This window comes from Elephas maximus, chromosome 2 (assembly GCF_024166365.1).
Source record: "Elephas maximus indicus isolate mEleMax1 chromosome 2, mEleMax1 primary haplotype, whole genome shotgun sequence".
Lineage (NCBI taxonomy): Eukaryota > Metazoa > Chordata > Mammalia > Proboscidea > Elephantidae > Elephas > Elephas maximus.
This window is the reverse complement of record NC_064820.1, coordinates 81,494,186-81,520,683: the sequence shown is the minus strand read 5'-3', so window position 1 is coordinate 81,520,683 and position 26,498 is coordinate 81,494,186. Positions and strand designations below refer to the sequence as shown.

Here is a 26,498-nt window from a genome sequence, read left to right as displayed (position 1 = left end):
GTTGTAATCAACTCGATGGCAATAGTTTTTTTTTTTTTTTTTTTAATATAGGTACGGAATCCTGGTCGCACTGGTTAAGAACTACGACTGCTAACCAAAAATCGGCAGTTCTAATCTACCAGCCACTCCTTGGAAACCCTATGGGGTAGTTCTACTCTGTCCTATAGGGTCGCTATGAGTTGGAATCGACTCAATAATGATGGTTTTGGTTTTTTGGCATATAGGTATGAAGGAGCCCTGGTGGTACAGTGGTTAAAGCCCTTAACTGCTAATCTAAAGGTTGGTGGTTTGAACCCACCAGACCCTCCACTGGAGAAAGATGTGGCAGTCTGCTTCCATAAAGATTTACAGCCTTGGAAAACCCATAGGGCAGTTCTACTCTATCCTGTAGGGTCACTGTGGGTCAGAATTGACTAGATGGCAACGGGTTGATTAGACATGAATATGGTACTAACTGGTCATCCATATATGAACTACTATGTGCTCTTAAAAACATGAGGGAGATCCATATAAACTTATTTAGAAGTTAACATATAAATGCGTATATGTCTGTATATATGTACATACATATTCATTCTTATTTTAAGAAGGTATTTTCTATAAACAAATTATAAAAATTACTTCTCTCTGGGAGATGAGAATGGGTATGTATAGCAAGTAAGAAAATTTATTTTATCTTTCTATTCAGTTTGACTTGGACATTTTAATTCCAGGAACTTATCCTATAGAAATACTCACAAAAATGTCTGCACACAGATGTTTAATGCAGCACTGTTTTAATAACCAAAAAAAAAAAGAAAGAAAGAGGACCCATCTTAAGGAAATGGCTACATATATCACCATATATCCAAAATACTAAACAGTCTGTATCCTTTAACATTAAAGGTCAATCTCTAGCTGTGGGCATGGAAAGAATTCTAAAACATGTTTTTAAATGAAAAACAATCATCACAAAACCATATGTACAGTACGGCACCATTTATATAAAAAAAATACGGTATGAGCAGTAAAAAAAAGAGTGAGGCAATGGCTTACTTCTCCCTTCCCACCCCCCCCCGCCAAAAAAAGAAAAAAAACACTCAGAAGTAAGTTGTAAAAAACAGTCAGGTGTTATTTATAAATCAATCACACTATACAATCTATAAAATAGTTCTTTTTAAAAGTCACAAATACAACAGTTGTATAACGTCTGCTTGAGTCAAGTACAGTTTAAACATGTTGCAAACCACATCTACTTTAGTGCTATCTTCCAAACAGATGTGGTTTAAACCCAGTGAAGCCTTGTGTAATTTCATATTTAATAACAAATGGACAAAAATGACAATAAATATCGTAACAGTTATCTTAAAAAATACTAAGTGGTAAACGTTACTCTGAGTTACAAAACAATCAGTTACTCATACTGCCTGAAGATTTCACTGAAGTCAGCAAAGTTATACAAAATTTGAATTAACAAGTTTAAAATCTTCATTGTATTCTCCATGAAGTAAATAATGATACAAAAGCTGGAAGGATTAATAAGAACGAAAGTTCCAATAAGTCAACAAACAGATTTCACTCAAAACCAAACATAAAAGAGGGGGCACAAAGCATTCTGCTTGCCTCTCTCTTCAGTATCTACCATGACACTTCGTCAAGCAGAAGACACACTCAGCCCAGTGCTTCTCAAACCCTGGTGTGCATAAACATCAAGCAAAGGCTGGCTAAAATGTAGATTCTTGGGCCTGTTCCCAGAGCATCTCAGTTTTAGTGAGTCTGAGGAACCTTCATGTTTTAATAAGCTCCATGATGATGCTGGAGTCCCTGGGTGGCATAAACAGTTAAGCACTTGACTATTAACAGAACAGTTGGTGGTTCCAGCCCACCTAGAGGCACCTCTGATGAAAGGCCTAGCAACCTGCTTTCAAAAGGTCACAGCCTTGCAAACCCTATGGAGCAGCTCTATTCTGCACAAATGGGGTCACCACGGGTTGGTACTGACTTGACAGCTACTATTTTTTATGATGATGTCAGTGGTGTTACACAAATCATACTGAACACTTGAATTCTCCTGTCTAATCCCGATTTACTGCTATTGGTTGAAAACTTGATTTTGGGCAGGTCACCTCTTTAGTTTTCTCATCTGTAAAGTGCTCAGTTGGACTGATAATCTCTGACAGCTAGCTCTTAAGCCTTAATAAGGCTGGATGGGCCCCAGATATAAGAGAAATGTAATTTCAACTAAGAAATTAGTCTTCAAGCCAAGGCTGGTTTTTCCAAGTTACAGAATTCTGTCTTTTTGCTACCTTCTGGAAAGACAACTTTTGCCAGTTCAGTTTCAGGAAGCACCTGAATAAAGGCATTTCTGAAACTGACAACATCCATCTTAATTCTGGGGCTGTTTCTCATGCAAACAGGGAAGTTTCTAGCAATCCTGAGGAGGTGCTACGTAACCATGATATGTGGTAAGACCCACTCGGTCAGGAAATAACAGAACATCCCCATAATGGTAAGCAGGGTCCAAACTCTACTGTAAAACTTGCATCCAGGAAGACATACAACTCAATAGGAGGCTTTAACACTGGTTGAACTTGAGGAGTAAGAGCTGGACTTCCTGGAGAATTTCTTTGAGGTAAGGGATATCTGCATTCGCTTTACAGTTCGGACACTTCGACAGAGCAGAGCATTCTTTGCGTGATCCCTGAAATCTTTTGAAACAAAGTAATAGACAAAGGGGTCAATGCAGCTGTTGAGAGTGGAGAGGCAGAGGGCTATGATGTACAGGGCATAGACGTGGCTCTGGCCCCGGTTTTTAATCAGGAAATAATGCACCACGAGCAGAAGGTTACTAGGAGTGAAGCAAATCAGGTACATGGCCAGGACAGTGACAATGAGTTTGATTGCTCTCTGCCTTTTCTTTCCCGAGTGCTCATCCATGGCAGAAGATCGGAGCACCCTGATCATCAGCACGTAGGCAGAGGCCGTCAGGAACGCTGGGAACAGAAAGACTCCAATGGCCAGAGAAAGGAAATAATTGAACATGTCCCCTACCAACACCTCCTCCGGCAACACATCGTGACAGGTTGTGATGTTAAGGGCTGGAATGTAGATGGTCTGCTTCACAACATACAAAGGGATGGTAACCAGCAGGATCAGCAACCAGATTCCCAGGGAGACACCTATGGCAATGTTGGCCTTCTTCTTGGGGTGCACCATGGGGTTCATGATGACCCAGTACCTCTGCACACTGAGACAAGTCATGAAGAGAATGGAACAATACATGTTGCCGTAGAAAAAGCTAATCAGCACTTTGCAGAGACCTTCCCCGTACACCCAGTTGTTGCCATGCATGTGATAGGCAATCTTCAAGGGAAACCAGATAACAGACAGGAGGTCTGCCAAGGCCAGATTGGCCATATAAATCACAGCAGGGTGCTTCTTCTGTGTTCGAAAAAGAAATACCCACAGGGCCATGCAATTACTTGGCAAACCAACCACGAATACAATTGTGTAGACAACTGGGAGGAAGACGGTGGTCAGTTTTCCAGTGAGGACAGAGGCAGAAAACTCATCCACAGAAAAGCCTGGTTTCACTGTAACTCCTTTTCCGATGACTTGAGACGAGCCATTACTCTTACCGATCAGACTTCTTCCTTTAGTGGGTTTACTGAATCCTGTACAAATAAGGCAAGGCAGAAAACGGTTACTACAGAAGTAAACATTTCAGCAGCAATGTTGGTTTGTTCAAGTAAAAGTACTTTAGACTAAGACAGAAATGTACCATTGGAGCGGTACCCAAAATGCTTACAGGGGCTTTCTCTGGGTGGTAGGGTTCCTGGGATTTCTAATATCTGGTTTTGTTTTTTTCAATGAGTATTTTTTTATTGGGGGGTTGTGGGGTGTATGCAGAACACATTGACATCCACGAATTTTGAGAACACTGATAGTATTTTCATAAGCTGTCCACACGCATTAGTTCCTAACTACTCTTATCACATGACCATCAGCAGTCACTCAATGGATCAATATAAAAATCAGTTTAGGATTGTGTAGTAATTCCTTTCCAAACCAAATTCTCAAGTGTGAGAGATAGGAAGAAAAGCCTGATCTTCTTTTGAAAAATCAACCAAGAAAAACCCTATCTATGGATCACAATGGTGTGATCTTCAACCAATCGTGGGAATGGCACAGGACCAAGCAGTATTTTGTTCATTGTGCACAGTGTTGCCATGAGATGTGGCCAACTCAATAGCAGCTAACAACTGCCCCAATGCCAGCTTTTGAATTTTCACTTCATAATGGCTCTCTCCCATTCTGGCCCTGAGCAAGAATCTAGCCCGGCCCATCAGTCATTCCTTATCCCTGAGCCCTGCATAGGAAGACTTTCAGGGCCAAAAGGGACATTCCCCCTCCACCCACAAGGACAGCCTCAACAATGGACAAACGACCACATATGACTACATATTATATCATTCCATTTTATTAAGTGTCCATAATACTCAAATCCATAGATACAAAGCAGATTAGTGGTTGCCTAGGGCTGGGGGAAGGAATCTCAGTAGCTCAAAGAGTTATGAAAGGCTGGTGGTTAGAACCCACCCAAAGGCTCAGTGGGAGAAAGACCTGTGGGTCTGCTTCCGTAAAGATCACAGCCGAGAAAACCCTATGGAGCAGTTCTACGCCCATTCCTAATTTATTCTATCTCCAGCATCGTCTCTGGCTCTAATGAAACATGTTGCCACTGAGTTGATTCTGACTCCTGATGACCCCGTGTACTATAGAGCAGAATTGCTCCATAGAGTTTTCTGGTCTGTAATCTTTACAGAAGCAGATCACCAGGCCTTTCTTCCATGGCTTCACTAGGTGTGTTTAGGTTAGTAGTCAAATGTAAACCGTTTGCACCGCTCTGGCTCTAATAATAAAAAACCAAAAAAAAAAAAAAAAAAACTCCTGGATGAGGAACAGGCTTGATGACACCCAAATGTGTTTCCCTTTTTTGTATTGTGGTGCCAATGGCTTGATGGAACAGTCACTGGCCACAAATCCTAGGGATGTCCTTTCACCGGTGTGAAGTGAATGAGGGCCAGGGATTCATCTTCAAGGAGCCTGGAATGGAAAGTTTTGCTGTCCCCATAGAAATGAGTTCTCGCCTTTAATTATGATGTCATCCTAGCCTGTTTACTGCCCCAAACGAGATTTTATTTTTCCATGGCTTATTAATGTGTACTGGGTACTCCTAAGGTTACAATTCCATGTTGCATATTTTCCAAAGATTATTGAGCCAGTCAGTGCATGGAACAGCGCTAACTTCAATCACAAAAATTTGTGTTATTCTTTCAACAACGCTATGAGGTAAGTAGTATATTTATTTCTATTTAACAGATGAAGAAAGTGAAGTTCAGAGAAAATAAATAATTATCCCAGGGTCACATACCTCACATGCTCTTTCCACCATAACACCACCAAAGTCATCTTAAAAAACAAACCGAAAAAACCAAAACCAAACCCAGTGCCGTCCAGTCGATTCTGACTCATAGCGACCCTATAGGACAGGGTAGAACTGCTCCACAGAGTTTCAAGGAGTGCCTGGCGGATTCGAACTGCCGGCCCTTTGGTCAGCAGCCATAGCACTTAACCACTACGCAACTAGGGTTTCTGAAAAAACAAACAACATATATTTGCTAATCTGCTTAGTCCTTTCCTTTAAAACCAATGGTTCTCAATACTGGTTACACATTAGAATCACCTGGGGCTTTACAAAATCCCACGCCCTGTTCCCACTCTCAGATTCTGATGTAACTGGTCTGAGGCGGGGCATGAGGTGAACATTCAGTTTTTAAAAGCTTCCTAGGAGGCTCTAATGTACTGCTGAAGTTGAAAACTACGAATTTAGAGTTCTTTGCTAGTGAGTTCCCTTCCCTCTTTCCTGTTCACAAGTAACATACTTACCCATAGTTGTCTACTTGCTCAGAGGGTTTGTAGCTTTCACTCAATACAACAACCAGGAAGTGGCCTTTGTACAATGTATAGGGACTGTTGTCTTTGGATCATCAATAAACAAAAACAAACCAGCTGCTGTTGAGCTGAGTCAATTCCAAACTGTACTGCATAGGGTTTTTAAGGCTGTGACCTTTCAGACAAGATTACCCAGCCTTTCTTCCAAGGTGCCCCTGGATGAATTTGAACCACCAACCTTTCAGTAGCAGTCAAGTGCTTAACTGTTTGTGCCATCCAGGGGCACCTTTGCATCTTCACATGTGCTTCCTTCTTATAAAGAATCTTGCCATTGCTGAAACGGTGAACTGTGATCTTAGACAAACCAAAGGACCTTATGAAGTAAAAGGCAGTTCAGGAGTGACTGTAGGCACCATCTTCCTCCCTTTCCCACAAGATCTGGAGAGACACATCCCACATTACTCTTACCAAAGCTTTGAGGTGCCTTCATTGAGGGGTGATCTTTCTATTTATTTTACACAACAGATTTTACTGAGCACCAATATGTGCCAGCCACTGCTAGTGGCTCTCAATTGGGGTTATACTGCCCCTATAAAGGGCATTTATAATTTGTGGAAGTTTTTTGATTGCAAGTAACTGGAAAAAATGCTGACGTTAAGTGATAGGCCAAGGATGCTGAATGTTCTATAATGTTCAAAATGGTCCTACACAATTCTCATGATATGAACTGTCTTACCCAAAATGCAAATAGCATCTCTATTGAGAAATGCTAATACTATATATAATCCAGATTCAGGGATTCAACGTCTTGCCCCTTCAAAGATAGTGGCTATGATCACTGTCATGAATTGAATTGTGTCCCACAAAAATATGTGTCAACTTCGGAAAGACCTAATTACAACAATCAACCAACTTGACCTCATTGACTTATACAGAACTCTCCACCTAACTGCTGCAAAGTATACTTTTTTTTCTAGCGCACATGGAACATTCTCTAGAATAGACCACATATTAGGTCATAAAACAAACCTCTGCAGAATCCAAAACATCGAAATATTACAAAGCATCTTCTCAGGCCACAAAGCCATAAAAGTGGAAACCAATAACAGAAAAATTAGGGAAAAGAAATCAAATACTTGGAAACTGAACTTCTCAGGCCACAAAGCCATAAAAGTGGAAACCAATAACAGAAAAATCAGGGAAAAGAAATCAAATACTTGGAAACTGAACAATACCCTCCTGAAAAAAGACTGGGTTATAGAAAACATTAAGGAGGGAATAAGGAAATTCATAGAATGCAACGAGAATGAAAATACTTCCTACCAAAACCTCTGGGACACAGCAAAAGCAGTGCTCAGAGGCCAATTTATATCAATAAATGCACACATACAAAAAGAAGAAAGAGCCAAAATCAGAGAACTGTCCTGACAACTTGAACAAATAGAAAGTGAGCAACAAAAGAACCCATCAGGCACCAGAAGAAAACAAATAATAAAAATTAGAGCTGAACTAAATGAATTAGAGAACAGAAAAACAATGGAAAGAATTAACAAAGCCAAAAGCTGGTTCTTTGAAAAAATCAACAAAATTGATAAACCATTGGCTAGACTAACTAAAGAAATACAGGGAAGGAAACAAATAACCCGAATAAGAAACGAGAAGGGCCACATCACAACAGACCCAACTGAAATTAAAAGAATCATATCAGATTATTACGAAAAATTGTACTCTAACAAATTTGAAAACCTAGAAGAAATGGATGAATTCCTGGAAAAACAATACCTACCTAAACTAACACAATCAGAAGAAGAACAACTAAATGGACCCATAACAAAAAAAGAGATTGAAACGGTAATCAAAAAACTCCCAACAACAACAACAAAAAAATGTGTCAACTTGATTAGGCCATGATTCCCAGTATTGTGTGCTTGTCCTCTATTTTGTGATTGTAATTTTATGTTAAAGACAATTAGGGTAGGACTGTAACACCCTTATCCAGGTCACATCCCTGATCCAATGTAAAGGAAATTTCTCTGAGGTGTGAGAAATAAAAAGGAAAGGGAAGCGAGCAGAGAAGGGGACCTCATACCACCAAGAAAGCAGTGCTGGGAGCAGAGCACATCCTTCGGACCTGGGGTCCCTGGGCGAGAAACACCTAGTCCGGGGGAAGATTGATGAGGCCGACAGAGAGAGAAAGACTTCCCCTGGAGCTGATGCCCTGAATTTGAACTTTTAGCCTACTTTACTGTGAAGAAATAAATTTCTCTTTGTTAAAGCCAACCACTTGTGGTATTTCTCTTATAGCAGCACTAGATGACTAAGGCAATCACCATCATCCTATTCCTGCTGAGTATTTTTAAAGGACTTTCAGTGAGTAAATTTTTAGCCAGCAATTATTGAGCCCTTACTATACACTGAAGCCTTAACAGGCACTATGTAGAAGAAAAAGAAAACATTTTTTTACTTCAGGGAGTTTACAATCTAATTGGAGAAACAAAAAATGTACATTTATAAAAAGATGTAAGAGCATTTCCAAAACATAACAGCTAGCACATACACCGGGCGAAAAATAAGGTGTTAAAATGAAAAAAAAAAAAACAATGTTCACAGTCAGAACAAGATTCAAATTCTGGTCTTAAAACTTCATTTTTTGTTGGATCTTGGGCAGGTGCTCAACATCTCTAAGGATCAGTTTTCTTACCTGTAAAATGGGATGATATTCACCTTCCAGGGTTTAAAAAGGTATTTTAAACAGTGCATGTAACTGTCTAGTACTGCACTTGTAATATAAAAGTGTTCAGTAAACAGTATTTTCTATTGTTAAGACCATAATGTAATAATAAAGTAAATGACTGTGATCATTAAGGTTTGTGTGTCAACTTGGCTGGACCATGTTTCTCTGTGGCTTGGCAGTTATGATGTAGTTTGGCAGTCATATAACGATGCAATCACTTCCATGATGGAAACTGCTGTGAGTAGCCTATCAGCTGAAAGAGAATTTCCTTGGGGGTGTGGACTGCATCCAATATCGGTGGACTTTCTGGCAGGGCTCCTAGGCTTTTTGCTTGCTCTGGGTCCTGCACCTGCCTCCTGTTTGTCTGACCTCCAGCTCTTGAGCTACCAGCTAACCTGTCGTCTTGCCTATCTTGAGACTTGTCAGTCTCCACAGCCTGTGAGACAGAGGCCTGCTGTCTGACCTGCTGATCTTGGGTTCGCCAGCCCCTGCAGCTATGTGAGTCAGGAGAAGCCCCCCGCCTGGCCCACAGACTTGAGACTTTCCAGCCTTTACAACCACAGGAGCCATTTCTTCAATATAAATCTCTCTCTACGTATATTTATACATTTTACTGGTTTTGCTTCTCTAGAGAACCCAGCTTAAGACAATGAATGACAAATATCATTAATCAACTGAAACTGATTGATGTTTATAGAACACTACCTAACAATAGCTGAATACATTTACCAAAAGAGACAATATCTTAGGTCATAAAACAGATTATGACATATTATAAAAGAATTGAAATACATATAAAATACGGTCTCTGACCATAATTGATCTAAATTATAAATCAATAACAGAAGGATAAGAAAAAAAAAATCCCAGTCACTTGGAAATTAAACAACATACTTCTAAACAATCCATAGATCAAAGAAGAAATCTCAAAGGATATTAAAAACTATTTGGAATGGAATTAAAATTAAAATACAACATATCAGTATTTTTAGAATTCACTTAAAGCAATACTTAGAGGAAAATTTATAATATTAAAAGAATATATTAGAAAATAAGAAAGCTCTCATATCAATTATCTGAACTTCTGTCTTAGGAAACTACAGAAAGAAGAGCAAATTAAACCAAAACAAGCAAAAGGAAAGAAATACTAAAGATAAGAGCAGAAATTAATGAAATTGAAAAAAAAAAAAAAAGAGAGAAAATAAAACCAAAGTTGGTCCTTTAAAAGATCAATAAATTTGATAAATCTCTAGCAAGACTGACAAATAAAAAAAAGAGAGAAAATACAAATTATCAATCCCAGGAAGGAAAGAGGGGCTATCACTAAAGACCCTGTAGTCATAAAGGCACAATAAGGAGATATTATGAACAACTTCCACACAGAAATTCAACAACTTAGAAGAAGCCACCTGTTCCTCCAAACTCTCCAAAGATTAAACAGATATCCCAAGTAGCACTATAATTATTATATGAGTTGATTTCATAGTTTAAAAACTTCTGAAAAATAAATATCCAGGTCCAGATAGTTTCACTGGCAAATTTATCAAACAATTAAAGAAGATATTACACTGATTCACAATCTCTTCCAGAAAATAGAAGAGAAGTGAACAATTTAAAACTTGCTTTATAATGCCAGCATTATCCCATACCAAAAGCAGACAGGGTATAAAAAGGAAAATTAAAGACCAATAACCCTCAGGAACATAGATGTAAAAATCCTCAAGAATATATTGGCAAATTGAATCCAATAATATTAAAAGACCAATTGGAGCTTTTCGTGGGAATGCAAGGCTGGTTCAGTATCAAAAACCAATCAACGTAATCCACCATTTAAGTTTAAAGAAGAAAAAAGCACATGACCATATCAATAGGTGCTATAAAAAGCTTTGACAAACTAAAACAAAAACAAACTCTCAACAAACTAAGAGTAGAAGGAAATTTCTTTAATCTGATAAAAGGCATCTATGAAAAACCTGCAGCTAACATCATATGTAATGGCGAAGGGCTGAGTACTTGTCCTCTAAGATCAGGAACAAGGCAAGGACATCCACTCTCACTACTCCTATTCAACATTGTACTGCAAGTTCTATTTAGTGCAATAAGGTAAGAAAAACAAAGAAAGGACATACAGATTGGAAAGAAACTGTTCCTATTTGAAGATGTCGGTCCATGGTTCTCTATGTAAACATTCAAGGGAATGTAACAAAAAATACCTCTTAGAACTGGTAAGTGAGTTTAGCAAGGTCACAGGATACAAGGTCAACCCACAAAATTTAATGGTATTTGTATAGACAAGCAATGAACTATTGGGAATCAAAATTATAAAAACACATATGTGTACCATTTTCGATGGCTCCAAAAACTGCAATAATTCAGTAGAAATATAACAAAACTTGTATAGGATATATATGCTGGAAACTATAAATTGCTGATGAAAGATATCAGAGAAGACCCAAATAAATGGAGAGACACACCATGAGCATGGATTGGAGGATTCAACATAGTGAAGATGTCAATTCTTCCCCAAAGTAATCTATAGATTCAAGGTAAAACCAGTAAAAGTCACAGGAGGTTTTCTGCTGTTACTTTTTTTTTTTTTATAACTTTTATTAAACTTCAAGTGAACGTTTACAAATCCAATCAGTCTGTCACATATAAGTTTACATACATCTCACTCCCTACTCCCACTTACTCTCTCCCTCTTGAGTCAGCCCTTTCACTCTCCTTTCTTGACAATTTTGCCTGCTTCCCTCTCTCTCTATCCTCCCATCCCCCCTCCAGACAAGAGTTGCCAACACAATCTCAAGTGTCCACCTGATATAATTAGCTCACTCTTCATCAGCATCTCTCTCCCACCCGCTGACCAGTCCCTTTCATGTCTGATGAGTTGTCTTCGGGGATGGTTCCTGTCCTGTGTCAACAGAAGGTCTAGGGAGCATGGCCGCCGGGATTCCTCTAGTCTCAGTCAGACCATTAAGTTTGGTCTTTTTATGAGAATTTGGGTTCTGCATCCCACTGATCTCCTGCTCCCTCAGGGGTCCTCTGCTGTGCTCCCTGTCAGGGCAGTCATCGATTGTGGCCGGGCACCACCTAGTTCTTCTGGTCTCAGGATGATGTAGGTCTCTGGTTCATGTGGCCCTTTCTGTCTCTTGGGCTCTTAGTTGTCGTGTGGCCTCGGTGTTCTTCATTTTCCTTTGCTCCAGGTGGGTTGAGACCAATTGCTGCATCTTAGATGGCCGCTTGTTAGCATTTAAGACCCCAGACACCACATTTCAAAGTGGGATGCAGAATGATTTCATAGTAGAATTATTTTGCCAATTGACTTAGAAGTCCCCGCAAACCATGTTCCCCAGACCCCCGCGCTTGCTCCGCTGACCTTTGAAGCATTCATTTTATCCCGGAAACTTCTTTGCTTTTGGTCCAGTCCAGTTGAGCTGACCTTCCATGTATTGAGTGTTGTCTTTCCCTTCACCTAAAGCAGTTCTTATCTACTGATTAATCAATAAAAAACCCTCTCCCACCCTCCCTCCCTCCCCTCCTCATAACCACAAAAGTATGTGTTCTTCTCAGGTTTACTATTTCTCAAGATCTTATAATAGTGGTCTTATACAATATTTGTCCTCTTGCCTCTGACTCATTTCGCTCAGCATAATGCCTTCCAGGTTCCTCCATGTTATGAAATGTTTCACAGATTCGTCACTGTTCTTTATCAATGCGTAGTATTCCATTGTGTGAATATACCACAATTTATTTACCCATTCATCCGTTGATGGACACCTTGGTTGCTTCCAACTTTTTGCTATTGTAAACAGAGCTGCAATAAACATGGGTGTGCATTTGTATGAAGGCTCTTGTATCTCTAGGGTATATTCCTAGGAGTGGGATTTCTGGGTTGTATGGTAGTTCTATTTCTAACTGTTTAAGATAACGCCAGATAGATTTCCAAAGTGGTTGTACCATTTTACATTCCCACCAGCAGTGTATGAGAGTTCCAATCTCTCCGCAGCCTCTCCAACATTTATTATTTTGTGTTTTTTGGATTAATGCCAGTCTAGTTGGTGTGAGATGGAATCTCATCGTAGTTTTAATTTGCATTTCTCTAATGGCTAATGATCGAGAGCATTTTCTCATGTATCTGTTGGCTGCCTGAATATCTTCTTTAGTGAAATGTGTGCTCATATCCTTTGCCCACTTCTTGATTGGGTTGTTTGTCTTTTTGTGGTTGAGTTTTGACAGAATCATGTAGATTTTAGAGATCAGGCACTGGTCGGAGATGTCATAGCTGAAAATTCTTTCCCAATCTGTAGGTGGTCTTTTTACTCTTTTGGTGAAGTCTTTAGATGAGCATAGGTGTTTGATTTTTAGGGGCTCCCAGTTATCGGGTTTCTCTTCATCATTTTTGGTAATGTTTTGTATTCTGTTTATACCTTGTATTAGGGCTCCTAGGGTTGTCCCAATTTTTTCTTCCATGATCTTTATCGTTTTAGTCTTTATGTTTAGGTCTTTGATCCACTTGGAGTTAGTTTTTGTGCATGGTGTGAGGTATGGGTCCTGTTTCATTTTTTTGCAAATGGATATCCAGTTATGCCAGCACCATTTGTTAAAAAGGCTATCTTTTCCCCAGTTAATTGACACTGGTCCTTTGTCAAATATCAGCTGCTCATACGTGGATGTATCTATGTCTGGGTTCTCAATTCTGTTCCATTGGTCTATGTGTCTGTTGTTGTACCAATACCAGGCTGTTTTGACTACTGTGGCTGTATAATAGCTTCTGAAGTCAGGTAAGGTGAGGCTTCCCACTTTCTTCTTCTTTTTCAGTAGTGCTTTGCTTATCCGGGGCTTCTTTCCCTTCCATATGAAATTGGTGATTTGTTTCTCTATCCCCTTAAAATATGACATTGGAATTTGGATCGGAAGTGCGTTAAATGTATAGATGGCTTTTGGTAGAATAGACATTTTTACTATGTTAAGTCTTCCTATCCATGAGCACGGTATGTTTTTCCACTTAAGTATGTCCTTTTGAATTTCTTGTAGTAGAGCTTTGTAGTTTTCTTTGTATAGGTCTTTTACATCCTTGGTAAGATTTATTCCTAAGTATCTTATCTTCTTGGGGGCTACTGTGAATGGTATTGATTTGGTGATTTCCTCTTCGGTGTTCTTTTTGTTGATGTAGAGGAATCCAGGTGATTTTTGTATGTTTATTTTATAACCTGAGACTCTGCCAAACTCTTCTATTAGTTTCAGTAGTTTTCTGGAGGATTCCTTAGGGTTTTCTGTGTATATAATCATGTCATCTGCAAATAGTGATAACTTTACCTCTTCCTTGCCAATCCGGATACCTTTTATTTCTTTGTCTAGCCTAATTGCCCTGGCTAAGACTTCCAACACGATGTTGAATAAGAGCGGTGATAAAGGGCATCCTTGTCTGGTTCCTGTTCTCAAGGGAAATGCTTTCAGGTTCTCTCCATTTAGAGTGATATTGGCTGTTGGCTTTGCATAGATGCCCTTTCTTATGTTGAGGAATTTTCCTTCAATTCCTATTTTGGTAAGAGTTTTTATCATGAATGGGTGTTGGACTTTGTCAAATGCCTTTTCTGCATCAATTGATAAGATCATGTGGTTTTTGTCTTTTGTTTTATTTATGTGATGGATTACATTAATGGTTTTTCTGATATTAAACCAGCCTTGCATACCTGGTATAAATCCCACTTGATCAGGGTGAATTATTTTTTTGATGTGCTGTTGGATTCTATTGGCTAGAATTTTGTTGAGGATTTTTGCATCAATGTTCATGAGGGATATAGGTCTATAATTTTCTTTTTTTGTAATGTCTTTACCTGGTTTTGGTATCAGGGAGATGGTGGCTTCATAGAATGAGTTGGGTAGTATTCCGTCATTTTCTATGCTTTGGAATACCTTTAGTAGTAGTGGTGTTAACTCTTCTCTGAAAGTTTGGTAGAACTCTGCAGTGAAGCCATCCGGGCCAGGGCTTTTTTTTGTTGGGAGTTTTTTGATTACCGTTTCAATCTCTTTTTTTGTTATGGGTCTATTTAGTTGTTCTACTTCTGAATGTGTTAGTTTAGGTAGGTAGTGTTTTTCCAGGAATTCATCCATTTCTTCTAGGTTTTCAAATTTGTTAGAGTACAATTTTTCATAATAATCTGAAATGATTCTTTTAATTTCATTTGGTTCTGTTGTGATGTGGTCCTTCTCATTTCTTATTCGGGTTATTTGTTTCCTTTCCTGTATTTCTTTAGTCAGTCTAGCCAATGGTTTATAAATTTTGTTAATTTTTTCAAAGAACCAGCTTTTGGCTTTGTTAATTCTTTCCATTGTTTTTCTGTTCTCTAATTCATTTAGTTCAGCTCTAATTTTTATTATTTGTTTTCTTCTGGTGCCTGATGGATTCTTTTGTTGCTCACTTTCTATTTGTTCAAGTTGTAAGGACAGTTCTCTGATTTTGGCTCTTTCTTCTTTTTGTATGTGTGCATTTATTGATATAAATTGGCCTCTGAACACTGCTTTTGCTGTGTCCCAGAGGTTTTGATAGGAAGTATTTTCATTCTCGTTGCTTTCTATGAATTTCCTTATTCCCTCCTTGATGTCTTCTATAACCCAGTCTTTTTTCAGGAGGGTATTGTTCATTTTCCAAGTATTTGATTTCTTTTCCCTAGTTTTTCTGTTATTGATCTCTAGTTTTATTGCCTTGTGGTCTGAGAAGATGCTTTGTAATATTTCGATGTTTTGGACTCTGCAAAGGTTTGTTTTATGACCTAATATGTGGTCTATTCTAGAGAATGTTCCATGTGCACTAGAAAAAAGAGTATATTTTGCAGCAGTTGGGTGGAGAGTTCTGTATAAGTCAATGAGGTCAAGTTGGTTGATTGTTGTAATTAGATCTTCCGTGTCTCTGTTGAGCTTCTTACTGGATGTCCTGTCCTTCTCTGAAAGTGGTGTGTTGAAGTCTCCTACTATAATTGTGGAGGTATCTATCTCGCTTTCCAATTCTGTTAAAATTTGATTTATGTATCTTGCAGCCCTGTCATTGGGTGCGTAAATATTTAATATGGTTATGTCTTCCTGATCAATTGTCCCTTTTATCATTATATAGTGTCCTTCTTTATCCTTTGTGGTGGATTTAAGTCTAAAGTCTATTTTGTCAGAAATTAATATTGCTACTCCTCTTCTTTTTTGCTTATTGTTTGCTTGATATACTTTTTTCCATCCTTTGAGTTTTAGTTTGTTTGTGTCTCTAAGTCTAAGGTGTGTCTCTTGTAGGCAGCATATAGATGGATCGTGTTTCTTTATCCAGTCTGTGACTCTCTGTCTCTTTATTGGTGCATTTAGTCCATTTACATTCAGGGTAATTATAGATAAATAAGTTTCTAGTGCTGTCATTTTGATGCCTTTTTATGTGTGTTGTTGACAATTTCATTTTTCCACATACCTTTTTGTGCTGAGGCGTTTTTCTTAGTAAATTGTGAGATCCTCATTTTCATAGTGCTTGACTTTATGTTAGTTGAGTCGTTACGTTTTTCTTGGTTTTTATCTTGAGTTATAGAGTTGTTATACCTTTTTGTGGTTACCTTATTATTTACCCCTATTTTTCTAAGTAAAAACCTAACTTGTATTGTTCTATATCGCCTTGTATCACTCTCCATATGGCAGTTCATTGTCTCCTGTATTTAGTCCCTCTTTTTGATTATTGTGATCTTTTACCTATTGACTTCCATGATTCCCTGTTATGTGTATTTTTATTTATTTTTTTTAATTAATCTTAATTTGTTTGTTTTCTGCTGTTACTTTTGCTATAGCCAAGAAACTAGCAACAGCAATTTTTAAAAGCTATTATGAAAGGACAAAGGAAATAGGATAGCTAAAACAATTTTGAAAAAAGAACAAAGCTGGAAGAATCACACTACTCACTTTTAAGACTTACTATAAAGCTACAGTAATCAAGACAGTGTGGCATTGGCAAAGGATCAGACACTCGAATCATTGGAACAGAATAGAGTCCAGAAATAGACCCACACAAACAGGTCATTTGATCTTTGACAAAGATAGCAGACAATTCATTGGGAAGAAAGATAACCTTCTTAACAAATGGAAGAAGTAGCCATCCATATACAACAACAAAAAAACCTGACCACAGCCTCACACCTTATAGAAAGATTAACTCAAAATGTACATATATACCAGTTTAAAATGAAAAATTTTTAAACTTTTAGAAAACAAAATGTAAAACCTTAAAACTTAGGAAACATACAGGTAAATCCACATGACCTGAATTTAGACAAAAAGTTCTTAGAAACGAAGCAAGAAGCATGATCCATAAAAGAAAGAAGAAAAAAACAGTTCTTCATTGAAATGAAGAACTTATTCTCTGTCAAAGAAACCGTCTTAAAAATGAAAAGAGAAGCTAAAGACTGGGAGAAAATATTTGCAATTTATATGTCCAACAAAACACTTGTACTTAGAATATATAAGTAACTCCCAAAACTCAACAGTATCTCATCAAAAAAGATCATCAATAGTAAAAAGAGAACCTACAGACTGGGAAAAAATTTTTGGCTACAACATAGCCGACAAGGGACTAATCTCTAAAATCTACAGAATACCTCAACACCTCAATAACAAAAAGACAAATAATCCAATTAAAAAATGGGCAAAGAATATGAACAGACACTTCACCAAAGAAGATATTCAGCATTCAGGAGGCTAAGGGACACATGAGGAAATACTCATTAGCCATTACCCGTCGCCGTCAAGCTGATTCCATTTCATAGAGACCCTATCAAAACTACAAGATACCATCTCACCCTGACAATGCTGGCATTAATCCAAAAAACACAAAATAAAAAATGTTGGAGAAGTTGCAGAGAGATTGGAATTCTTATGCATTACTGGTGGAAATGTAAAATGGTACAACCACTATGGAAAACTATATGGTGCCTCCTTAAAAAGCTAGAAATATAAATACCATAGGATCCAGCAATCCCACTTCTAGAAATATACCCTAGAGAAATAAGAGCCATCTCACAAATAGAGATATGCACACCTGTGTTCACTGCAGCACTATTCACCATAGGAAAAAGATGGAAACAATCTAAATGCCCATCAACAGATGAATGGATAAACAAACTATGGTACATAAACACAATGGAATACTACTATACAATGATAAAGAGCAATGATGAATCTGTGACACATCTCACAACATGGATGAATCTGGACAGCATTATGCTGAGTGAAATCAGTCACAAAAGGACAAATATTATATGAGACCACTATTAAAAAAAAAAAAAACACACATAACTTTAAGTATACTTCTCCTGTGGTACCCTCCTCACCAGGCCAAGTATAAAGCAAGTAATTTATTTGGGTTAACTCTTTTCCCTTCCCTTCTCCTCTACTATTCCTTCACTGGAAATTTTTTTTCTCCTGACCTTTGGGAGCACAGGTTAAAAAATAAAAAGGTTCAATTGCCTCATATGTCTCCTAAGGTACACTTTTACTAAATCTTCACAAGTGTTCTTTCAGAACGAACTGTTTTCCTCTTAACACTTGCCCAGGTAATAAAACCATAAGAAAGTCAAACACAGACTTCGCTAAAACATCACTTATCAAGGTTAATTGGTAACTACAAGGCAAGCAAGAAGACCGAACACAAATTTAAAGTTCCATCTTCATTTCATTACTGTGTTCTATCGAATTATAAAACATTGGACATACCCCATGTGTCTATCATCAGAGGAATAATTAAAAAATTATGATATATCCTCCTGTAACATATTTTAGCCTTATTAAAAATGTTTTATATTTGACATGCTGATTAGTTTATATAATTATACCAGAATATTTCTATATTTATGGGTACGTATTTTATACATTGCATGTGAAAGCTGGACAATGAATAAGGAAGACCAAAGAAGAGTCGATGCCTTTGAATTGTGGTGTTGGCGAAGAATATTGAATATACTATGGACTGCCAGAAGAACGAACAAATCTGTCTTAGAAGAAGTACTACCAGAATGCTCCTTAGAGGCAAGGATGGCAAGACTGCGTCTTACATACTTTGGACATGTTGTCAGGAGGGATCAGTCCCTGGAGAAGGACACCATGCTTGGCAGAGTACACGATCAGTGGAAAAGAGGAAGACCCTCAACAAGGTGGATTGACACAGTAGCTGCAACAATGAGCTCAAGCATAACAACGATTGTAAGGATGGCACAGGACCGGGCAATGTTTCGTTCTGTTGTGCATAGGGTTGCTATGAGTCGGAACCGACTCGACGGCACCTAACAACAACATTTTATACATTCAACCAGAATACTCCTTAGAAGCACGGATGGTCAGAGTACGTCTCACATAATTTGGATGTAATATTAGGAAGGACCAGTCCCTGGAAAAGGACATCATGCTTGGTAAAGTAGAGGGTCAGTGAAAAAGAGCAAGACCTTCAAGCAGATGGACTGACACAGTGGCTGCAACAATGAGCTCAAGCATAACAATGATTGTGAGGATGGTGCAGGACCAGGCTAGCAACAACAACAACAACATTTTACACATGAGAGTATGCAAGTGTCTGTGAAGGATATACTCCAAAATGTTAGCAGAGGTTACTCTGGGTACTGAGTTTTGGGGTGATTTAATTAAACTTTTTCTTATATTACTTGTATAACTTAAAAAAAAAAAGAAAGAAAGAAAGAAATAGTAAAGAGAACAGAAGTTCCAGTCTACAAAAGAGAAATGGAATTATGCATCACAGGAGACTTCCCAGGCCCATGATGTGGTAGAAAGAAAATGCCTGAGATGCCAACCAAACCAGTTGATTCTGATTCATAGCAACCCTGTAGGGCAGAGCAGAACTGCCCCATAGGGTGTCCATGGCTGTAAATCTTTACAGAAGCAGACTGCCACATCCTTCTTCCAAGTGGCTGGTGAGTTCGAATCGTTGACCTTTTGGTTAGCAACCAAGTACACCACCAGACTTAAATATGATGCTGCCATTGTCCAGCTACATCCCTCTGGACAAGCCCTTTCACTTCATGGTGACCCCATGTGTGTCAGAGTAGAACTGTGATCCATAGGGTTTTCAATGGCTGATTTTTCTGAAGTAGATCACCAGACCTTTTTCTAAGGTGTCTCTGGGTGGGACCGAACCTCTAACCCTTCAGTTTGCAGCCAAGTACCTAACCATTTGCACCAACCAGGGATTCCTCATTTGATATTTACTGAAGCCCATTAGGTGACTGAGACTGTTAGACCATGGTGATAGAGGCACTAGGCTCCCTGGCCTCTAGGAGTTTACCATCCAGTGAGGAGACACATTAAATATATATACTCAAATAATGATCAGTTACTTTGTAACAGAAAAGGAAGATGGGGTCTGAGGGAGTGTTTTTTTCCTCTGCCCCCCTACTACCCTCCTTCCCCGAATTCTGTGTTCCCCTCTGTAAAATGAGAAGGTTGTACTCTAGGCTGAGTTCCCTTTTAAGAGGCAGTCTTTTGGGGTAAGGCCTTTGGGAAGAAAAACCGAAAATCTGTCCAGTTACAAACTGTGGACCATGTTGAAGAGTCAGGCTAAAAGGGGATAAACAAAGACTGAGGGGCAGCAAAGCTTTCATGATAGTCTATTCTTAAAACCATTTAGAGTTTCAAGCAGGGAGGAAAACTCCATTTATCTAAACCTCAGTGTTACTTAACTAACCCTTTAGGAAAGTTACCCTGAAGACATATGAAGGTATGCGGAGGAAAAAAGCTAAGGTGCAATATTAAATAGCTCTAGTTAACAAGTAACTTGATTTTTTTGTTTTGTTAAATCAAGTTCACATTATACCCCAGGGATCCACTCCATCCCTGGACCTCTCACTTTGTAAACAATAGAGAACACCCAAATACTTTGGGCATGCTTCCTATCTTACTGCCTGAATCATAAAAGTATCAAATCATTGACACCCACATATTTTCTTTAAAGTTTGCACACACTGTTTGCTCCTGCATTTTATGTTTCCAACTTAAAAAAACAAAGGCAAATGGGAAAGTGTTCATCATGGTTTTCAATATGTCACATAAATAAATAAATGCCTTTGTTCTGATGCTGGCCAGTAAAGTGTATACCAGTGGTGCAGTTTTCAAGCTTATACCATCACACTCTTTTCTGTAACTGCAGAGGGAAAAGAATTACATCTTTCCATCTAATTCAATTCACTGTGATTTGCTCTTTTACAACTTCATGAAGAGGAAGATAAAAGTGAGAAACTGCCCTCCCATACTCACCCTTGATCAGTGTCTGCTGAATTTCAGTTATTTGTACACCACCCTCCTGAATTTCCCCCTATAAGGCAGGCCCACACTGCCTTATCCAAAATGTTGGGCCAGTGTGTCTTACAGTTGAGAGTCTTAAGATTTACAAAGGTAACATCATGCATATTCCGTCTATTACACAGCACCTCTGTGTAGCACCCAGAGTCAAACACATGAACATTTCTGTAACAACATGTCTGAATATTCACACCAAAGGAGATAAACACAGAAGAAGAAAAAAAAAAAAAAATTCTCACATGAGCTCAGGTCAGGTTTTGTGGAAAATGTGTCCTCATAAACTTATTTAAAAACAAAAGAAACAATCAAAGAAAAACCCGTTTTTTTTAATTATTATTTTAGAATTGTAGATGTTAGTGAATTCTTACCCCTCTTTAATCCAACCATTTCTAATACAAATAAAAATTTTTCTTTAAGTTAACAAAAGGGGGCGGGGAATGAGAAACGGCCTTTCACAGCGGGTCTGCAAATTTCTCAGGGAAATTAAAATCTCCGTTTTCATGCTACCCACGCAGCCCCCAATAGCCTCTGGGGCCTCTGTTAGCATCACAATAGCGCGTTCACAGGCGAAACTTCCCCCATGCCCTCAGATTCCACTCCCAGAAGAACAAGTTCGAGCACAGCCCAAGCAGCACACCCGCCAGGGCGGGCAGTAGCACACAAACGGCACTAGAGTACCGCCCGGGATGGCTCCTGGGCTGTTCAGTTCTGCTCCTGGGCGCTGGCAGCCTCTGGCCTGCAGACCTCTGCGGCTGCCAGTATGCGTTCCAGGGTGGCAAGGAAGGGCCCGGAATCCCAGGCCCGGAAGACCAACTGGTAGAATAAAAAGGCAGGGTCCAAGAAGCTCCAGGAACCCTGGCAGTGCAAACGGTTAAGCGCTACACTGTTAACCAAAAGGTCTGCGGCTCGAACCCACCCAGGGTCTCCGTGGGAAAAAGACCTGCTGATCTGCTCCGGTAAAGACTGCAGCCTAGACAACTCTATGCGGCAGTTCTACTCTGTCACATGGGGTAGCTGTAAGTCAAAACCGACTCCACGGCACCTAACAAAAAGTTCCACCCGCAAACCCACCTGAAACCCGGCTGGCCTAAACTCAAGGCTAAGCGTTCCTTACTCCGGCAACTGGCTTTCAGAGTATTCCCGGATATTATGTGGAACACCCCACTTTGCTAGGATCTGTGGACCCCGAGTGGGTCTTCAACGCAGACGCCAGACAGTGGCCTCCAAGGGTTGGAGGAGGGCACGAAGATCAAGGTAGAAGGCTCTCAGGCTGCAGGCTCCCACCAACCCCACCCCGCCCAGTGCCACCAACTTGATAACGGCCTGGGGCCCCGCGGGACCAGCACGGAGGAAGTCGCCAGGGTGTGTGAAAAGCTCCTAATGACTTTGTGTTTTCAAAGACACCAGCCCAGGGGAGGGGAGGCTGAGCTCTCCCGGCACCTCTGAGACTCAGGCACTCATTCCTCCCTTCCCTCCTCCACCACCGGGAGCTGGGGCCTGGGGGTCTCCAGCACCAAAGCCTCTCTGGTAAGCGGGGCGAGGCGTAACCGCCTTTCTTTCGCCGACTTCAGCCGCTTCCCCGGGCGCAGGGGTCCCCCATCAAAGCCGCCGAAAGGAGGCTGCGGGGTGCTAGGAGTTGGTGGCTGCGGCAGAAAACCTAAGCGGCTTCCACTACCTGCCCCGCGAGCCCATGACCTGGAGCGGCCCAAGGGCCGTGCACCCCAATTCCTCCTTCCCCCAGTTGCTCACCTTGGGTGTTGTGACTGCCGGAGACGCTGGCCGCCAGCAGCAGGATTGCGGCCCCCAGCAGCCATGCCGCGCTCGGGCTCCGCATCCTTCCAGCAGCCCCCACGCCGGCCGTGCAGGGAACTCGCCGCCACTAATTCGAAGCTCCGGAACCCCACTCGCTGCTCTGAGAGAAAGCCACTGTCTTGCCGGCCCCTATCTGGAGCCTCCGCGCGCGCCTCCCCCAGCCCGGCAAGTTTCAGTGAAACCCGAGCCGCTCGACGCACCTGCTGGAAGCCACGCCCCGAGGCCGGAACGCGCGGCTCGGTCCCGCCCACTGCGAACGTTTGGCGCCCGGGCCCCGCCCCGAGCCACCTGGCCCTGCTGACCCACCACTCCTGCCCGAAGTGCACAAACCAGCCGCTGTCCTCTAGGCTGCCCGGCCGCCCGCCCGCAGGCGGGATTGGGCGGATGAGAAGGCTCAATGGAATGCAGATACCCGGGCCTGGGCCAGACCTATAACCTTTAATTACTCCTAGGGAGCCAGTAAGGAGCCCTGGTAGAGCAACTTACATTCTCTAAGCTTTACGTACTTTACCTATAATATGGGGTTAATATTTTTTAATTTAAAGATGTCTAAGGATAAAATAAAGGTGGCAGAAAGTTAAGTGCTCAGCTGTTAACCAAAAAATTGGCGGTTAAACCCACACACTGACTCCACAGGGAATCTACTCAATGGCACACAAAAACAGCAACATGGATAAAATAAATTGTGACTGTGTTTGGTCCATGGTAGAAGCTCAGTAAATGTTCTTTTTGCTCTCTTCCTCTCAGGGGTCTTCTTCGGCTCCACCCCCAGTCTGTACCCCAGTTCTCAGGATGCTGGCTCCCAGGGACACGCTCCTCAGGCCATGCCCTTCTATATCCCTCTGATGGTAAATATTGACAAGGGCCTTCATCATCCTGTCCAGGAGACTATTCTACCGATGGCTATCAGGTCACTCCTGGGGGCCCCTCCCCAGGGGAGATACCCCATCCCTATATGTTCCTTCAATATTTCCAAGCCTCCATTTCCTTATCTGTAAAATGAGGATAATAATAGTACCTTTCTTTTAAGATGGTTGTGAGGATTCACTGTGCTAAATGCCCATAAAGCACTATCTTAACACGGTTCCTGGTATATAGTAAGCACTCAAGAAATCGTAGCTACTGTAGAATGACTGCCTCCGAAGAATAATCTTCCTCTTTCTGGAGAAGAGTGCATCAGGGCCCAATCCCCTTTCTATGTAAAATTTCACTGATGTTTTATGGAAACATGCCTTGAATCATCAGCATTTCCAATAAAAGATTTCATTGAACAATACTATGAGTTAATGAATTACCTTAACAATGTGGTTTCTCCCAGCAGCCTGACTGAATGAACTATGTTCATCTGTTTGCCGATGTTTGGAGTCTTCTATGACAGCACTGTATGTATTTGTTTTTAAGATTTTGGGAAGATCCCTTTGCCCTGAAGGACTTAGGTGTCATACAGAAATGATCACAGCTCCCTTCTTAAAATCCTGGAATAGGTCCCCAGTTCCCTTTGAGTAAAACCAAAGTCTATCAAAGGTACGTATTTTTGCGGAAGTAATAAGTGCGTTGTACGTTTTGCATACCGCGCACTCCCGGGGGTTATTTTCATAAGCGTGCTATACTAATATCTTTTGCATGTTGCTGACTTCAATTTCTTTTTCCTGTCCAGCAGATTTACCGTGAAGTCTTCGTCTTGGTTTAGTTCCCTCACCAACCTACCCTCCAGTTTCCAAAGCAGCTCCTTTCTCCTCAGGATTCCTTCCCTGCTTTGCAAGCCGCTTTACCCAACGCAGGAAGAAACCACTTTTTCCGCCCCCCGGAAACAGCCCTGCCAGGGCAGGCGACCGCAGCCCAGGAGGCGTGAGGGTCTGCGTACGCCGAACCCGAAAGGCCACTCAGGCAGGCGAGGCTGGTTCATCTCAGCCGCGCGCATTTCGCCCGCCAGCCGCTAGCCTCTGGCGTTTGAATCTCACGCCCGCACGTAGGCCGCAGGGTGACAGTGAGAGCCGCAGAGGCAGACGGTCCGTGCGTCCCTCACTCAGCTGGACGGGTCTGACCGGCTTACCGAGGACCCTCGGGGCGGAGCAGTGCTCCCCGGCTCCCGCACGGTCCTGCCGCCGCTCTGCACGACGGGGCGGCACTGAAGGACCCGGGCACGCCTACCTGGGCGCAGATACGCAGTAAGGAGCTCCACCGCTAGCCAAGTGCTCCAGAGCAAACACACAGTTTCAATTGCTTATTTCCTCTTAGGGGGTACTACCAAACTCGATCCATGACTTCCTGATCATGGCTTATACCTTTATTATACACATGTGATTTTAAAAAACATGTTTTTGGACTACTGAATGAAGGTGAATGAGCTGAGATTTACATCTGGAAATGTCCGAGAGATGCACGGTATATGCATGGGCACGCTACGCCAGAACTTTCAAACATAGTACCATCATTCCAGTGCAACTATGTGTGTGTGTGTGTGTGGTAGCCCTAGTGGTCTAGCTGTTAAGAGCTAAGGTAGGCAGTTCGAATCCACCAGCCACTCCTTGGAAACTCTATGGGGGCAGCTCTGCTCTGTCCTATATGGTCACGATGAGTTGGAATCAACTGCAGGGCAACTGGTTTGGTTTGGTTTATATGTGCGTGAGCGTTATTTACATAGGAGTACTATTTGTGAAAAATACAGTACACACCCTGCTCCACACCCACCCATCCCCTCCTCCCCATGCACAACCTCCTTGACCTGTCTCCTAGTTTTCACCTTGCTCATTCTGCCTTGACCATACGTGTACCCTTTGTCATTCCTTTGTGCTTGCTATCATTTGCCTGGAATACTTTTCCCAAAAATACATGCAGAGCTTGAGTTCTCACCTTCTTCAGGTATTCAGTAAAATGTTACTTTCTCAGCGGAGCCTTCTAAGAACACCCTATTTAAAATTGTACCCGCACCGTATACTCCCCATCCTCGTTCCCTGTGTTATTTTCCTCTGTGGCACATAGCTCCACTATCTGACATTCTACTTGTATTTCTTTATTATCTAGTTCCCCACCTGCGATGTAAGCTCCATGAAGGCAGAGGCTTTTTTTTTTTTTTTAATTTGTAGTCTTTTTTTTAAAGGATGTATGAAGTAAGACACCATCTGAAGCTAGAAACCACCTATTACACACTCACCTATGTAATATGAAGTTATTACTTACACCCCTGTTTAAATCACTCTTCTTAAAATACAGAAAGGCAAATGTCTAAAGCACTGTAAAAGTCAACCTTTAGGAAGGTAGAGGGAAGGGTTTTTATCTGTCTTGTCCACTGTCATGTTCCCAGTACTAGAAAACGGGGCCTAGCACACAGAACGGACTCAATAAATACTTTCATAAGAGTGAATTTTAATTTATTGTATATCTACTGACATGGATTGAACTGTGTACTCCCAAAATTTATGCTGAAGTCCTAATCCTTGGTACCTGTGAACATGACCTTGTTTGGAAATAAGAAGTTTGAAGTTGTTATCAGTTAAAATGAGGTCATACCAGAGTAGGGTGGGTCCCTAATCCAATTTGAGTAGTGTCCTATAGGAAAAGATAAGAGTCACAGAAAGAGACAGAAGAGACATGGAAAGATGGAGGCAGAGATTGGAGTTACGCTGCCTCAGCCAAGGAATGCATGGGGCTACTGGAAGCTGGGAGAGACAAAAAAAGGGTTTTTCCCTAGAGC

General features: G+C 40.8%; 1 protein-coding gene across 4 annotated transcripts; it reads right to left on the bottom strand.

Annotated features, from left to right (window-relative positions):
- Positions 1-1,119: 1,119 nt before the first annotated feature.
- Positions 1,120-24,782, bottom strand: F2RL1 (F2R like trypsin receptor 1). Of its 4 annotated transcripts, none has more exons than XM_049866194.1 (3): positions 24,512-24,782; positions 22,742-22,899; positions 1,120-3,653 (listed from the first exon to the last, which is right to left on the bottom strand). In XM_049866194.1, exons 2-3 carry the CDS (start codon positions 22,824-22,826, stop codon positions 2,542-2,544), a joined length of 1,197 nt encoding a protein of 398 aa, XP_049722151.1. In that variant the 5' UTR covers positions 22,827-22,899; positions 24,512-24,782; the 3' UTR covers positions 1,120-2,541. The 4 variants fall into 4 exon arrangements, with proteins under 4 accessions (XP_049722151.1, XP_049722134.1, XP_049722142.1 ...); XM_049866177.1 differs by lacking the exon at positions 24,512-24,782 and adding an exon at positions 24,100-24,188 and having other exon boundaries at positions 22,742-22,904; XM_049866185.1 differs by lacking the exon at positions 24,512-24,782 and adding an exon at positions 24,100-24,184.
- Between the last annotated feature and the right edge of the window lie 1,716 nt (positions 24,783-26,498).